The 15,117-nt window shown below is 28.9% G+C and overlaps 1 protein-coding gene across 1 annotated transcript; it reads left to right on the forward strand.

Moving 5' to 3' along the window:
* Window positions 1-11,544: 11,544 nt before the first annotated feature.
* On the forward strand, window positions 11,545-15,117 carry LOC108470002 (probable linoleate 9S-lipoxygenase 5). Its single transcript, XM_017771175.2, has 9 exons — window positions 11,545-11,844; window positions 11,938-12,230; window positions 12,312-12,552; window positions 12,652-12,990; window positions 13,070-13,161; window positions 13,243-13,350; window positions 13,438-13,745; window positions 13,828-14,091; window positions 14,177-15,117. Exons 1-9 carry the CDS (start codon window positions 11,625-11,627, stop codon window positions 14,928-14,930), a joined length of 2,619 nt encoding a protein of 872 aa, XP_017626664.1. The 5' UTR covers window positions 11,545-11,624; the 3' UTR covers window positions 14,931-15,117.

Consider the following 15,117-nt stretch of genomic DNA (forward strand, 5'->3'; position numbering starts at 1 on the left):
CTCTCGGAGGCCAGCTGACACTTATTTTATTTAAAAAATCAAAATTAAACTTTTTAATTCCAGCAATTAAAATCAAATTAATGGTTAAAAAAGGTGTCTACAAATTATATAAAAAATTAAAGAATTACTCCATAATGATAAAATTATTAATTTAAATAATCAATTATTGTATAATGATTAAAATAAGGTGCCTACAAATTATATAAAAAAAAATTAAGAATTATTCTATAATGACAAAATGAGGATATCATCCATGCATGCAAAAAGATCAGTCCGGTGCTTATCAATCCTTCAATCATTTTTAAAATATTTTTATATTTAAAAATATTATTAGTTGAATATTTATCATTGAATAATAGACTAATAGTGCCAAATCTTTATAATTTAAAATTATATTAAACAGTATGAAATCTGACAAAAATTGGAATTCAAATAAGAATAAATTGTGTAAATAATAGAAATATAAAATGATGAATATAACTTTTATTATTATAATATAAAATAGAATTCAAATCGGTGTTATTTAAGTGTCGGATGCGTATTTTGACCATTACTTTAAACAAGTCCTAACAAAATATTTTTATAATATAAATTTAAAGTAAAATAAATGTAATTTTTAAAATTATTTAAAATCTTATATTATTTAATCCATATTATCCAAGTAGAATCTAAAACTTTAAACTAAAAATATTTTTTAAATTGTAATAAATTTTAAAATTTTATATTAGTAATATAGATATATCTTTATGACTCTAGCGGTATTCATATTTCATGTTTCCTTTACATATATTTAGCGGAACAAAACAATAACAAATACTAGCAATTAATCATTAAAGGATCTTCAATATATAGTGTTGATAGATTTAGAGTAGAGGTGAAGACAGAATAATTTTTAGGGATGAATAAGTTTTTAATTTTTTATAGTTTATATCTTTATAATTTTTAAAAATTATAATCAAATTTTATAATTTTAGAGGAGCTAAAGTGTAATTTTATATTTATTAATTTAAAATTAAAAAATTAAATGCTTAAATAGCAATTATCTATTTTAGGGGTCGGGACCCATGCCAACCCCCTAGATTCGCCTCTAATTTGGAGGTAAATTTATTTTCGTGTTTAAACCTCTTGTGTTGGTCTGATGATTAAGTTGTTCACTACACCATATGTAGCATAGATTCTAATCACACTAATTATTCATCTTTACCTTTTTCTTGTAATTCACCAAAAAGAAAATTATTTCTACGACAATACTTTATCGTTTTTTGAAAAAAATTATTATTTGAAATTTATGGAAAATAACTTGTCTTATTGTAAAAAAAAAAAGATAAATAACTCGGTAGTTACAACTATTTTGGGACATTGGAAAAATGTGAAGGATAAGTGTCTGTTCGAAACAAAATGGTCGGTCAGCATGATAAAGTCGTTTTACATATGTAAAGGATAAGTGTCTTTCCCAAGGGCTGGTAAGCATGATAAAATCGTTTTCACATAATGTTTACGGTGAAAGTGAAAGGTTTGGTAGTTTGTCGGTCTTCTTTAAAATAGAAATCTTTTATTTATATTTTTTTATAATTTATAATTTATAAATTAATAATTATAAATTTATACTTTAATTCCTCTAAAACAATAAAAATTTAATTCAATCTTTTAAAATTTATAAAAATATAAATTATTAAAATAAAAAATTTATATTTTACTACCATAAAAATATATAATTTAATCACTTTCTAAAATATTTTTCTTAACTTATGGTCACATATTTCATATGTTACAACAAATTTATTGCCCATCTACCTAGTTATTAATTATTTTATTATATGATCCTCCAGCATGCGATACTGGCCTGCTTATTTATACGGTTGTTTGATAGAAAATAATTATTAATCAAAGCCATTAAATGAAAGATTACTTATTTATAATTTAACTCTTGAATTATACTTAAATTTTACACTATTTTCTATTTTGATATTTAAAATTAATAACGATAAAAATAATTAATCAATCTGAATATTAATGCATGACAAATTCATCAGTGACATGATACAATGATGAAGTTGAAATTATAATTAATATAGTACTTTATTTTTAAACGTCAATGACACTTTGGTACCTAGCATTATCTTCCGAATTTATTAGACAGGATAAGCTTTTTTCCCTGACTAAATATAATAATTTACAACCAGACAAAAGTTTTGTAATGAATGTCAGTATCACTACGTGTTTTGTGATATTGACGGTCCAAGCGCATTTTATTTTATATTATATATCAACATAATGATTAGCCACCAGACAATAATTTAAATGAATGTCGATTTCCAAATCTCTGTCTATATATATAAATAAGATATATATCTTTTTAAAATACATATATTAGAAAATAAAATAAAAAGCCAGATAATAAAAATTTGGAAATTAACTCGTTTCTTTGGTATAGATATACAAACAATATGGGTAAAAATTTTGTGTAAAAAGTTTATATGTATAAAAAATTAAAATAAAGTTTTAATTAAAGTGGTAAAAAATTTGTAGATATTGATGGCAATGATTCAAATATCAATATTTATAATTTTTATTGGTTTTCTTATTAAAGAAAAACAAAAAAAAACTCTCATAATAATACAACTTATTTTAAATATTTTAAGGTTATTTTAATAATTTTTGACTAAATTAATGTCAAGTTGACTATATTTAAATAATATTATATATATAAATTTATTTTATGTATTTTTATTTCTTTTAGGATGACGTCTATGATAATAAACCAACACGAGTGAAGATTCAAATAGGAACACGTCCTACCTGTCTTAGCACTGTTGCTTAAAATCAAGGGTACGTTTGGTTCACTGTAATGGAATAGAGCTGTAATTGAATAGAGCTGTAATGGAATAGAGTTGTGATGGAATAGAGCTGTAATCAATAATTCAATTGTTTGGTTGAATGGAATGGAATAGAGCTGTAATAGAATTCTTGTGTTTGGTTGAATGGAATAAATGTTGTAATAGCATAGGAAAAAAGCTAAAATGACCAAAACACCCTTAGCATAATTTTTTTAAATAAATAATTATTGCTATTGTTATTAAATTTTAATAAAAATAATAATAAATAATTTAATCATATTTTAATATAATTATTATATATACTTTAATAATGTATAATTTAATAACATTTTAATATAATTATGTTTTTATTTTTGTAAAAATATTAAAAACCAAAATATATCCTTTAATTAAATTTAATGATCATTTTATAATTTTTAAAATTAAATGACCAAAATATAAAATTATCAATAATTTAATAACTCGAGTGTAATTTAACCATAAAATCCCACCAAATAACCAAGCCCACCTACCAAAATTCCAAACTGCAATAGCCATCGTCACTTTCTTCCCCCATTATTTTTTTCCCTTTCACCTAAATTTTTCATCAACAAGAACAAACTAAAGCCCAGCAACCCAATTCAGGAGAAAGCTCTAGAAGCTACTGATACTTTAGCAAAATGAAACAAAAGCAGTAAACTCTCCTAAAAAGCAACCTTCAGCAATTAATTCCTTCGGTTACCTAAATAGTTCCCTTCCCAAGCTTCTTCAACCTTTCGTTTCCTGCAAAAATGCCCTTTCCAGATTCTACATCCACCCAAGACTCCCCTCCCTTGAATCAGAAAACATATGTTCAGAGAGCCTTCCCCTTTCGATCCCTTTCCACGTATTCTCTGGCAAAATCAGGAACTCCGTCTCGCAAGCATTGATGTATCCCTCATTTTAATCCTTCAACAACAAACAGATAGGCAACACCATTCCAACATTATTATTTTATCTAAAATGATAAAATATTTATCTTTCCATTCTTATCGACTTGTTATGCTTAGAAATTTTGGATCTCAAAATTCCAAAGAGCAATCAGCCATGACTTTCTTTTCTGCCTTAAAGACCAAACAATAACAAAGATGAAGAAACATGCAATCTATTTACTTAATAATTTAAGCAGATTTGGTTCCTTTAGGTGTTCCTGTAGATGGGTTGTTGTTATAAAATTTTGTTATTTTTTTTCTGTCATGATTTACTTGCTGCAATGTTTAGATTAAAGTGTTGTTGTTTTTTTATCGATTTTTTTGTTTAATTTTGGAGTTTTAGATGATTTTCTGCATGGGTAAATTGGGTAAAAAAAAGAAAAAAAACCTATTTCAAGAATCGCCTAATAACCATTCAGAGGTGAGAGTGCGTAATGGAGATTACGGGACTTTGCCTCTTAGCCCAGGAATGGCCATTCGGCTGAATGGTCATTCAGCCAACCAAACATCTGCTTTACTGTGGTGGGGTGAATACACCCGGAATTGCTAAGCTATTTATGTGAACCAAACATGCTGCAAGGCTTTAGGATACTGAGGGCTCCACGTAAACATTGTGCTGGTGATTATTTTTATAATAATATCCTTTTTAAAGTTTAAATTTATTTTCAATGCAACTTAAGTTTAATTTGATTTCAACATATAAATTAACACATCACTCATCTAGATTTATTTAAGATTGGGTAGTCCATTCTATTCGGTTAGGTTGAGTTTAGATAAAGATTTTTGTACTTTAAATTAGGTCGACCCTGATTTAAATTAAATAATAACAAAATATTTTTAAATTTAAATTTAATTATAAAAATATAAATTAAAATTTTTTATTTTATTATTTTTAAATGACTGAATTGATGCGAAATTAAAACTTTAACATGAAAAGAAATATGAAAACCGAATCTCCACCAGCGATTAGTTTATCCTCGGCTGCAAATAATTGAGCATGTGTTATACACGATTTTTAAAATTTTCTGTTCTTTAATGTTAAACATGAGGTTCGGCTTTTAAATGTAATAATGATGATAAGGATTGCTAATATTTTGAATTTTTATGATTACTTTATAATTCTTTTAAAATTTTGACTTTTTAAATATTTTTATAAACTTTAAATTATTTATTAACTGACATATGTGACAAATATTGTTATATTAACATGAAGTAATATGGGTTGCCACCTCGATATCATAAAAAATTTAATGTTTTAATTATCATTTTCATTAAAAAGTGTGATCCCATTCATTTTAATTGGTACCTCTCTAATTTTTTCTCTATTCCTTCTCAAGATTGGATTCTTCTAACTTTATAGGTGAATGGGTTGATTCACGAGGGGAGCTACTTGGGCCTGTCTTTTTGGATTATTGAGTTGGTGTATCTGGAAAAATCGTAACTTACACATTTTTCACGGCAAGCCTTGAAGCTCAAAAGAAATTGTCCAAGGATCTTTTAGTTGGGCGCTTCAACTTTTCTCCTTACCTCAAGTTGATGCTTCCATCTATATTGATCACTTCTCTAAAGCTCACTCCACTAAGGAACGAGTTTCCCTCAACACTGACGGAGTAGTTTATCTGGATTCTAGACTTGCTGCAGCTGGGGGGATTGTTAATAATAAGGTAGGAAACTGGATTGTTGGTTTTCATAGATTTCTCGGTAAATGTTCAATTTTTAATGCGGAACTTTAGGCCATTCTGGATGGACTCAAACTTGTTCAACGAAGAGGATATGACCAAGTTGTCATCTTTCTGATTGCTTGGAAGTAGTTAAAGCCATTATTGGAAGTTTTTCTACAAATTCTAATTCTGCTCTAATTCGACGCATTCACAATATTTTATCTCAGGAAAATCAGTGGACTTTACGATACATTCTGATGGAACAAAATCAAGTTGCGGATTGTTTAGCTAAGCAAGCTTTAATAGAAAAAGCTAACATGCAAGTGTTTGATGTTCCTCCAGTGAAGACTCGTTGTCTTATTGATAGGGACAAACATATGAGTGTTATATTCACCTAATAGCTGTTTTTGTAATTTTTTAAGGTTTTTTATATATCACAAAAATATTGATAATTAAATTTAACTAAAAAGTACAAATTAATCGACAAATAAATAAAAATTAAGAGTTAAATTTATCATTAAGCCTTCTAAAATATTACATTAAAATCTTGTTATTTATGAGATTTTTTCTTAAAATCTATCTTTTATTAAAAAAATATATTTTGATATTATAAATGAGTTTCCATCTAAATATATCCTCATCGTTAACTTGACTATGGTAATTTCTTCAAGAAACAAATATAATGCTAGTTTAAATTATATTATTAGTCTTTATATTTTGTGAAAGTCGTGGATTTAACTCTTATATTTTAATTTGGTTATTTTAGTTCCTTTACTTTTTAAAATTTAAAATTTTAGTCCTCATGAAACTATAATTGTTAAATTCATTTAGTTAAGCTCTATCGTTTCCAAAATTTGATATGTCAAACATATTATCATATGTGTAATTATATGTTAACTTGTTATGTCCATATATTACTCGTTAAAAATTCAGTTAATAGATTAATAACTGACATTTGCTTAGACTGAAATTTTAAAATTTGAAAAGTATAGAGATTTAGAATGATCCAATTTAAGACATGGACTAAATTTACAGTTGTATGTATAGTACAATTCTAGTAAATGAATTTAATAGAACATATTTAAATGCTACTATTTGGGTTAGGATTAAAATTTTAAAATTTAAAAGAATAAAGACTAAAATTAATCATAAAAATGATAAAAGAAAAAATTTACATTTAATCTAATTAAAGTACATAAATCAAAGCCACAACTTTCACAAAATACAAAGATAAGGGCATAATTTAACGTAATGATTATAATTTTACCTTTATATATGATATTAATCGTATCACATATTAGCTTAGCTTTGTTTTAATATATATTATATATTAGTGTGGTTTCACTCAAGCTTTATGTTAAGTTAATTTGTTGGGTTAAACTATAATATAAAATTTTAAAAATTATAAATATAATTTTTATTTTTATATAATTAAAATTTAATCCACATTTATTTTAAGATTTTAATTTTTTAATTTTTGAATTTAAAATTCAAATCTAGTTTTGAGACTAAAATTTTTATTAAAATTTGCTAATGTTAATGTGAAATTTTAAAAACAAAAAAAATCACTTATGCCAAGAAAAAATGTAATGGAACTAAATTTAATAAAAAAATTTAATAATGCTAATAATTCTTAAATTTTAATGGAATAAAATATTTAAACTAATTAATATTATTGTAAAATTTGAAGTTTTAAATCATATAAAATTAAAGTATAAAAATTAAATTTCAATTTTAAATTTAATATAGGAACCACAACTTAATTTTGTCCATTTTATATAAACTTAAAATGTATAGGGATTAAAATTGAAATTTAATGATTATCTTATACATAAACTTAGATATATGTCTTGAAAAAAGACTTAGACATATGTCATGAAAGGCTAAAGATATTAAAATTGAAAATTAATTATTATTATGTCGAAACCATGTTTATTTTAGAAAATGGGGATCGACTTTTGAAAACGAAAAGTTGGGAGTCGCCACCTACTTTTTTGAGGTGTAATCGGATCACCTTGAGGTTGATCATTTTAATAAAATATTTGATTTATTAAAATAATAAATTTAGGTCTACGAAAATTGAGAAAAAGGGTTCGGGAGTCGGTTACACGCGAGGAAGGGTTAACACCCCCGTAACGCCCAAAATTGGTACCAATTGATTATTGAATGTCCTATCGTTGAAAATTTAGAAAAAATTTAAAATACGATTCCTTTAAAAATGTATGAACAATTCGAATTGGATTTTAAGGTTCACTTGCTCCAAAGAAATAAAATACCACATCCAGTACATTAGGACACGATACTTTAAGCCTACAAAGACTAAGATCACCTCATAATTTCCAAAACACGCAACGAACTCTTAAAAGGGTACTCCGTTATTTGGAAAAACGGAAAAATGAAACCCAACACGTTAGGGCACGATTTCTCGAATTTCCAAACACGAAACATTGTCTTATTTTGAAGAGTTTTTGAATAAGTAATTATGAAACCGGCTCAAAATATATTCGGTTGGTTTACTTTAAGGGTAATAAAACAATCGATGTTGAGCGAAAATGCAGATTTTGTAAAAAACATGATGCAATAATAAGAAACTAAATCATAATTCTAAGCATGAAACGATAATAAGTGGATTCGAATTGAAAACGAAAGAAATAACACGTGATACATGAACTACATGAAACCAATATAACACAAAACAATTTAAAACCATACGAACAATATACAAAGGAATAACATATATTAGAATTCAAAATAGTTTATATGTATAAAAAACGGATAATATATTAGTGATTATTTTAAAAAAAATTGAAACGAATAATATGTAACATAATTTCAAATGAAACAAATTGACTAAACAAATGATATATTTATATGAAAATAATAAATGAAAATAACGTATATACAAAGACCAAAGTAATTAACATAAATAAAATATGCAATAAAAACAAGATCCTCAAAAGAAAGCCAAGCTATATACTGAATAATTTTAAAGAAAATATATACAATAAATTTAAAAATATTTACATAAAATAATATGAAAGCAACAATGTACATAGAATAGAGTTAAACATAAATTATATGCCTAATAACATAGATATGAGAACATTTCAATGTAATAACATACAAAAAAAAAATAAAACAATAATGTTTTTCAAAAGAAGAAGTGGAATTGTCAAAATTATTTAAAATACATATATACAAATAAATAAAGAAAATAAAAAATGTTAAATGAACCTTTTTAAGAAAAAGTGAATTATGGAAAACTCAATTAAAATAAAATTAAAATAAAAGGGATATTTTATAAATAAAGTAAACCATTGAAATAGAATCGTGGACCAAAACAAAACGCGTATAAATGCTTGGGACTAAAACTGAAAATAAACTAGACCCCCAAACGTGTCATTTCAGCACGGATTAAAATGAAAATATGTGCAAATCCCAGGGATAATTTAAAAGAAATAAAAAAACCAAACATGGCTTAATTAGACAGTAGTGCAAGGGAGAGGGACTAAACGCTCAAATTATCCATTTAGAGAAATCATGCGCATGAACCAAGTCAAAAAAGCTGTCTGTTCCTTCCCCCAATGCCATTTCCTTTTATTAACCATTAAAACCTTTTCTTTTTTTTTTGTCGTTTTAACCTTTATTTTTTAAAAAAAGAAACCCAAAAATGTTTTATGAAATTCCTTGGTCTCTCTTACTATTCCTTTTGTCTTCTAGCCGAAAAGGCCACCAATGGTTCACCCAACTGCCGCCGTGACTCCGGTGAGTCTCCCTTCGTCGACGCGAGCACGACGTGACTCCGGTGAGTCTCCCTCTCTCTCCTAATGTTTCTCTCACGCAATAAGAAAATGAAAGAATAATAATAAAATTAGAAAGGGAAAGAAACTAAAAAATCACCTTTAACAAATATTATTGCTTTTGGTCTCTGCTTATATTTGATTTTATATATATTTCCACTATTGTATTCGTAGAAAGGGAACCCCCTTTACAATGAAAAATTGAAGGCATATATAGTCAAAAACCATACATTTTCTTCCTATTTCTTTGCTCTAATTGCAGATGTTGTGATGTCGTAGAGGAGCGCACGATCGTGGGGCATGGATGCGCAAGATAGAGGTCGTGTGTGGGCGTGCCGACGTGTGTGGGAAGCTGATCATGGGGGCTACAGCGCCAACTGCTTTCAGAACTCTTAGTGTTGCTGGAATTTTATGTTATTGGCTTAGGCCATTTGGGCTAGCTAAGGAGTTGGGGCACTACAATTTGGGCTTGTTTAATTTTAGGATTAGTTTCTTTTTGGTTTTAATTATTTTTGCTTTTATGTGTGTATGGGCTATAATTGGGTATTTGGACCGAGCAAAAATTGAGTTTTACATATTATATCATATAAAAATAAAGAAATTAAAATTGAGATTATATATATAATTTATAGATATAGGCATTATAATGAAAAAGAAAAAGATTGGGATAAGTGTCTATATTGGAAGTCCTATATAGATTTTACCGAAAGAGAAACACTAATAATATAAACGTCACTAATCAAATAATCTCTTTTTTTTTTTAATTTTAAATAAGATAATAAGCTTATTTTTATATTAATAATAATATTAATATTAATTAAATTAAAATTCAGCTGACATCTAATATTTATATTTAAGCAATTTACTGAAATAATGTTACTTTTATTTAAGTGATTAATTTAATTATGATATTATAAAAATTCTAATTGTAATTAATATTATCAATTATAAATTATAAAATTTAAAAATCAAAAGAATTCAATAATTTGAAACGTGACAAAATTTAATATCCAAATAGAACAAGAAAGAAAATGCATGCTAAATAAGTGTCTTTGCAAATACCAAAAGAGCAGCATGGCAGCCACGTTTCGGTTGCTTTGGTTCTATTTTCATGCGCTTTTTACTCTTTTGTTTGTCCTTTTTCACCTATATAGTGGCTAGACAGATGTCGATCCCTCATCCATTTAAGATAGTTTTAATATATAAGGAATATATAAATGATTCACATTATTTTTTTCTCAACCATCATTTCACGTATAAATATATGAAAATCATGTATTTAAAATCTTGTGCTTAAAAATAACATATAATAAATAATAAAATATATGATTTAAAATTAATTAATAATAACATAAAATATATATAATATTAAAAATAAAAAATTAAATTATAAATAAAATGAAATTTAAACATATGAATACATTAGATTACGATTACTAAATTAATACAATTATACATACAAAGTTGGTGTTGAGTTAATTTCCTTAATTGGCATGGGCTGAAATCTCATCACATGTATATTTTTATTAATTTTTTCAAATAAAAGACTAAAGTGCCTTATAATAATATTACTTATTTTGATTATGGGTGAATATTCTTGTAATTTCCTTAATTAAGTTAGTATTTGATTGACTTGTAACATCAATATAATATAAATAAAATAAACATTAAAAATATATTAACACATATCAGAGTAAAATTTATATACAAATTAAACGCCTCATTGAAATTTATTTGGCTTAATTGATTTTTAATTTATTATTAAGGTTTTTTAACCTTTTTAGCTTTATTAGTTTTATTTTTTTATTTTACTTGCAATAATTGTGTAGAGATTAAATTAAATAGTTGTATAAATGTTGAGGATTAAATTTATTATTATATTTTATACAATATAAATGGGTTAAATTTGTTGTTAAAAGACTGACATAAATGAGTTTTGTGATATTTTATCAAAATTATTTTTATTGTTAATTAAATGTATTAATAAATTTGACGATCGTTATGATGAACCGATACCTATCAACGAGTAAAAAATTATATATTAAATCTAAGTCAAATTGACTAATTTTAACAATTTATTGATTTAAACGAAACTTAATTTAGTCACCGGTAATTCAAACTAACAACAACGTTATGAGTTACGTATTTTCGGACAAGAGTTCATCGTTCACCGAAAAAAAAAAAAGGGGTTTCATACTATACAGTAAGGCTTATGATATCCTGCTAAAGCTGTCTCAAGTAATTAATTAATTAATTAATTTATGTAATAGCTAAATCTTTCCTTATAAATATCGAAACATTTCTCTCATTTTGGGACATCAACTTCAAAAATATCAGCTTCATATACTTGTAGTAGCTAACAAGACCAGCAAGAGAATGATTCTTGGAAATCTGGCGACTTCAGTCGGCAATGTTGTTGGCGACATTACCGGCCTGAATAAACCCAGCAAGAATACAATCACAGGCAGTGTTGTTATAGTTAAGAAGAATGTTTTGGACTTCACCGCCGTGCATTCAACTGTAGCTGATAGCCTCTTTGAATTGCTCGGCAATCAAGTCAGTCTCCAGCTCGTCAGTGCTGAAAATCCCGACCCTGGTTCGTTCCATTCCAAGTTTCCAAACAAATCCCTTTTTTTTTCGTAACTATGGAAATAATAATGGTGTTAATGTTTACTGGTTTGTTCTGTAGCAAATGACAATGGCGGAAAGCTGGGGAAGTTAGCGACATTGGAATACTGGAACCTGACATATACTCCGTTATTGGCTGGTGATGATTCCTTGTACAAGGTTTCATTTGAGTGGGATGAGGAATTTGGAATCCCTGGAGCTATCATCCTACGAAATAATCATACGGCTGAGTTTTTCTTAAAAACAATTACTCTTGAAAATGTTCCTGGCGAAGGTCGGATCCACTTCGTTTGTAATTCCTGGGTTTATCCTGGTAGAAGATATAAAAAACCACGAATCTTCTTCTCAAACAAGGTATTTAAACACTTCTTCAATAATAGCGTCAGTTCAAAATAAATTAAACCTGAATTTCGCATTCTTGTAAAATATTTGTAGACATACCTTCCACATGAGACACCAGCAGCGTTGCGTAAATACAGAGAAGAAGAGTTACAGGTCTTGAGGGGAGATGGGACTGGACAGTTGAAAACAGGAGATCGTGTTTATGACTATGCTTTGTACAATGATTTGGGTGATCCCGATAACGGTGCAGATCTCGCTCGTCCGGTTCTTGGAGGTTCGGCTCAGTATCCTTATCCTCGGAGAGGTAGAACCAGCAGACCACCTTCCAAAACAGGTTCGGATCATATGAAAAGTTCAAATAACATGGATGGGTTCAGTTATATTTTATATTGAATTGAATCTAACATCATGTTACATTTTTATGTTTTCATAGATCCAAAGACAGAGAGCAGGCTTTTCCTACCAAATATTCTTAACATTTACGTCCCACGAGATGAGCAGTTTGCTCACTTGAAGCTGTCGGACTTCATTGCTTATAATCTGAAAGGCTTAGTTAATCAAATCATACCATTACTGGAAGCTTTTGTTAACTATACTCCTAATGAGTTCGACTCATTTAAAGACGTGGACAATCTCTTCTTCAGTGGACTCCCACTTCCTACTGATCTTATCAATCAAGTTGCTAACAACATCCCTTTAGAGATGATGGGGGAGTTTTTCCGATCTGATGGCCAGCAACTCTTAAAATTTCCTGTGCCTAAACTGATTGAAGGTGAACAAATTTTAACGTTGTTAAATATTGGATGTATGTATGTACGTATCATTTTAATATGTTTATTACTTTGGAGCAGATCGGAGTAATCCCTTTGCATGGAGGACTGATGAGGAATTTGGCAGAGAAATGCTTGCAGGATTGAACCCTCTTCTTATTCAGCTCCTCAAAGTAAGCTTAATAGAAAACAACTCAGCCAATCACTTTATTTTGTTTATATCTTAGCTTATAACACTATGGAATCAATTGCAGGAATTCCCTCCAGTGAGCAACTTAGATCCTCGAGTGTACGTTAATCAAAATAGTTCAATAACCAAACAAGACATTGAGTATAACTTAGATGGACTTACTGTTGAAGAGGTAATATATATATATATATTTTTATTTTATTTTTAATATATTTCATACCTTAGTATCTCATCACTAACGAACATGGACGTGGCGCAGGCACTCAGTAGCAAAAGGCTATTTATATTGGATCATCACGATACAATTATGCCTTACCTTCAGACGATAAACGAGTATACAGAAGCAAAGACATATGCATCTAGGACCATTCTGTTCTTGAGAGGGGATGGTACATTGAAGCCTGTGGCCATTGAGTTGAGCTTGCCAAAAATGGAAGAAGATAAAATAGGATGTGTTAACAAAGTATACACTCCAGCTGAACATGGAGTTGAGGGTTGGATTTGGATGCTTGCTAAAGCTTTTGTAAATGTGAATGATTCTGGTCACCATCAGCTAGTGAGCCACTGGTAAGGACATATATATGCAGTGTTAATTAGGTAGTGATGATTTGAAGCTAAACTTCGGGTGTGTTTTTTGGTTTGGTGTTAGGTTGAACACTCATGCAGTGTTAGAGCCTTTCGTGATTGCAACAAACAGACAGCTGAGTGTGGTTCATCCAATTTATAAGCTTCTCCATCCTCACTTCCGTGACACCATGACTATTAATGCATTGGCTAGAGAGTTGCTCATTAATGCTAATGGAATTATAGAGAGGACATTTTGCCCTGGAAAATACTCTCTAGAGATGTCCTCTGTGATTTACAAGAGTTGGAATTTCATGGACCAGGCTCTTCCCAATGATCTCAAGAAAAGGTATTATAATAACAACAGTATATTATCTTATAAATTAATGAACCAAACCCTTTATTAACCATGGTATGGCCTTTTGTTTTATCAGAGGGATCGCAGATGGTGATATAAAATCTCTGGACGACCTTGACCGGTTACTGATAAAAGACTACCCATATGCTGTTGATGGGTTGAAGATCTGGTTTGCTATTGAAAATTGGGTCAGAGATTACTGCTCATTCTACTACAAGACCGATGAAATGGTTCAACGGGACCCTGAACTTCAAGCCTGGTGGAAGGAACTCCGAGAGGTAGGTCATGGTGACAAGAAAGACGAGCCATGGTGGCCTAAAATGCAAAACCTTGAAGACCTGATACAATCTTGCACCATTATCATATGGATCGCTTCTGCACTCCATGCAGCTGTCAACTACGGACAATACGCCTTCGGAGGCTACTTCCCCAACCGCCCAACACTAAGCCGAAGGTTCATGCCTGAGAAAGGCACCCCTGAGTATGCAGAGCTTGAAAAGAACCCTGAGAAGGTTTTCTTTAGAACCATGTCTTCGCAGCTACAGTCCCTGACTGTCATTACGGTGGTCGAAACGCTGTCAAACCACGCATCGGATGAAGTGTATCTTGGACAGCGAACACCCAACTGGACCACTGATGCAGTTCCGCTACAAGCTTCGGATGCTTTCAATAGGAGACTTGCTGAAATCGAAGGGGAAATCTTAAAGATGAACATCGACAAGAAACTGAAGAACCGGATCGGTCCCGTTAATGTTCCTTATAATTTGCTCCATCCCACCGGTGAAATTGGAATTTCTGGTAAGGGAATTCCAAATAGCATCTCAATATAATTTAAGTAAAAGATGAATAAGGAATAATTTGCATGAAATAAATGTTGGTGCAGCACATCAAAAGTATTGTTGTCCATACTTTTGTGTAATTTTCTCGAATGATAGTGTTATTCCAAGTTTGATGTAATTGTGCAATGTTATTTATTATGAATAAATTCAAAATTATCATGATGGGGTTGGTTGAAAA

The sequence above is a fragment of the Gossypium arboreum genome, chromosome 8 (genome assembly GCF_025698485.1).
Source record: "Gossypium arboreum isolate Shixiya-1 chromosome 8, ASM2569848v2, whole genome shotgun sequence".
Taxonomy (NCBI): Eukaryota; Viridiplantae; Streptophyta; class Magnoliopsida; order Malvales; family Malvaceae; genus Gossypium; species Gossypium arboreum.

Bases quoted from the DNA above. Each gene is read 5' to 3' on its own strand.
- LOC108470002 (XM_017771175.2), top strand. From the start codon at position 11,625: ATGATTCTTGGAAATCTGGCGACTTCAGTCGGCAATGTTGTTGGCGAC. The intron at 12,991-13,069 runs GTGAACAAATTT...ACTTTGGAGCAG, and splicing joins TGTGCCTAAACTGATTGAAG to ATCGGAGTAATCCCTTTGCA. The intron at 13,162-13,242 runs GTAAGCTTAATA...AATCAATTGCAG, and splicing joins TTCTTATTCAGCTCCTCAAA to GAATTCCCTCCAGTGAGCAA.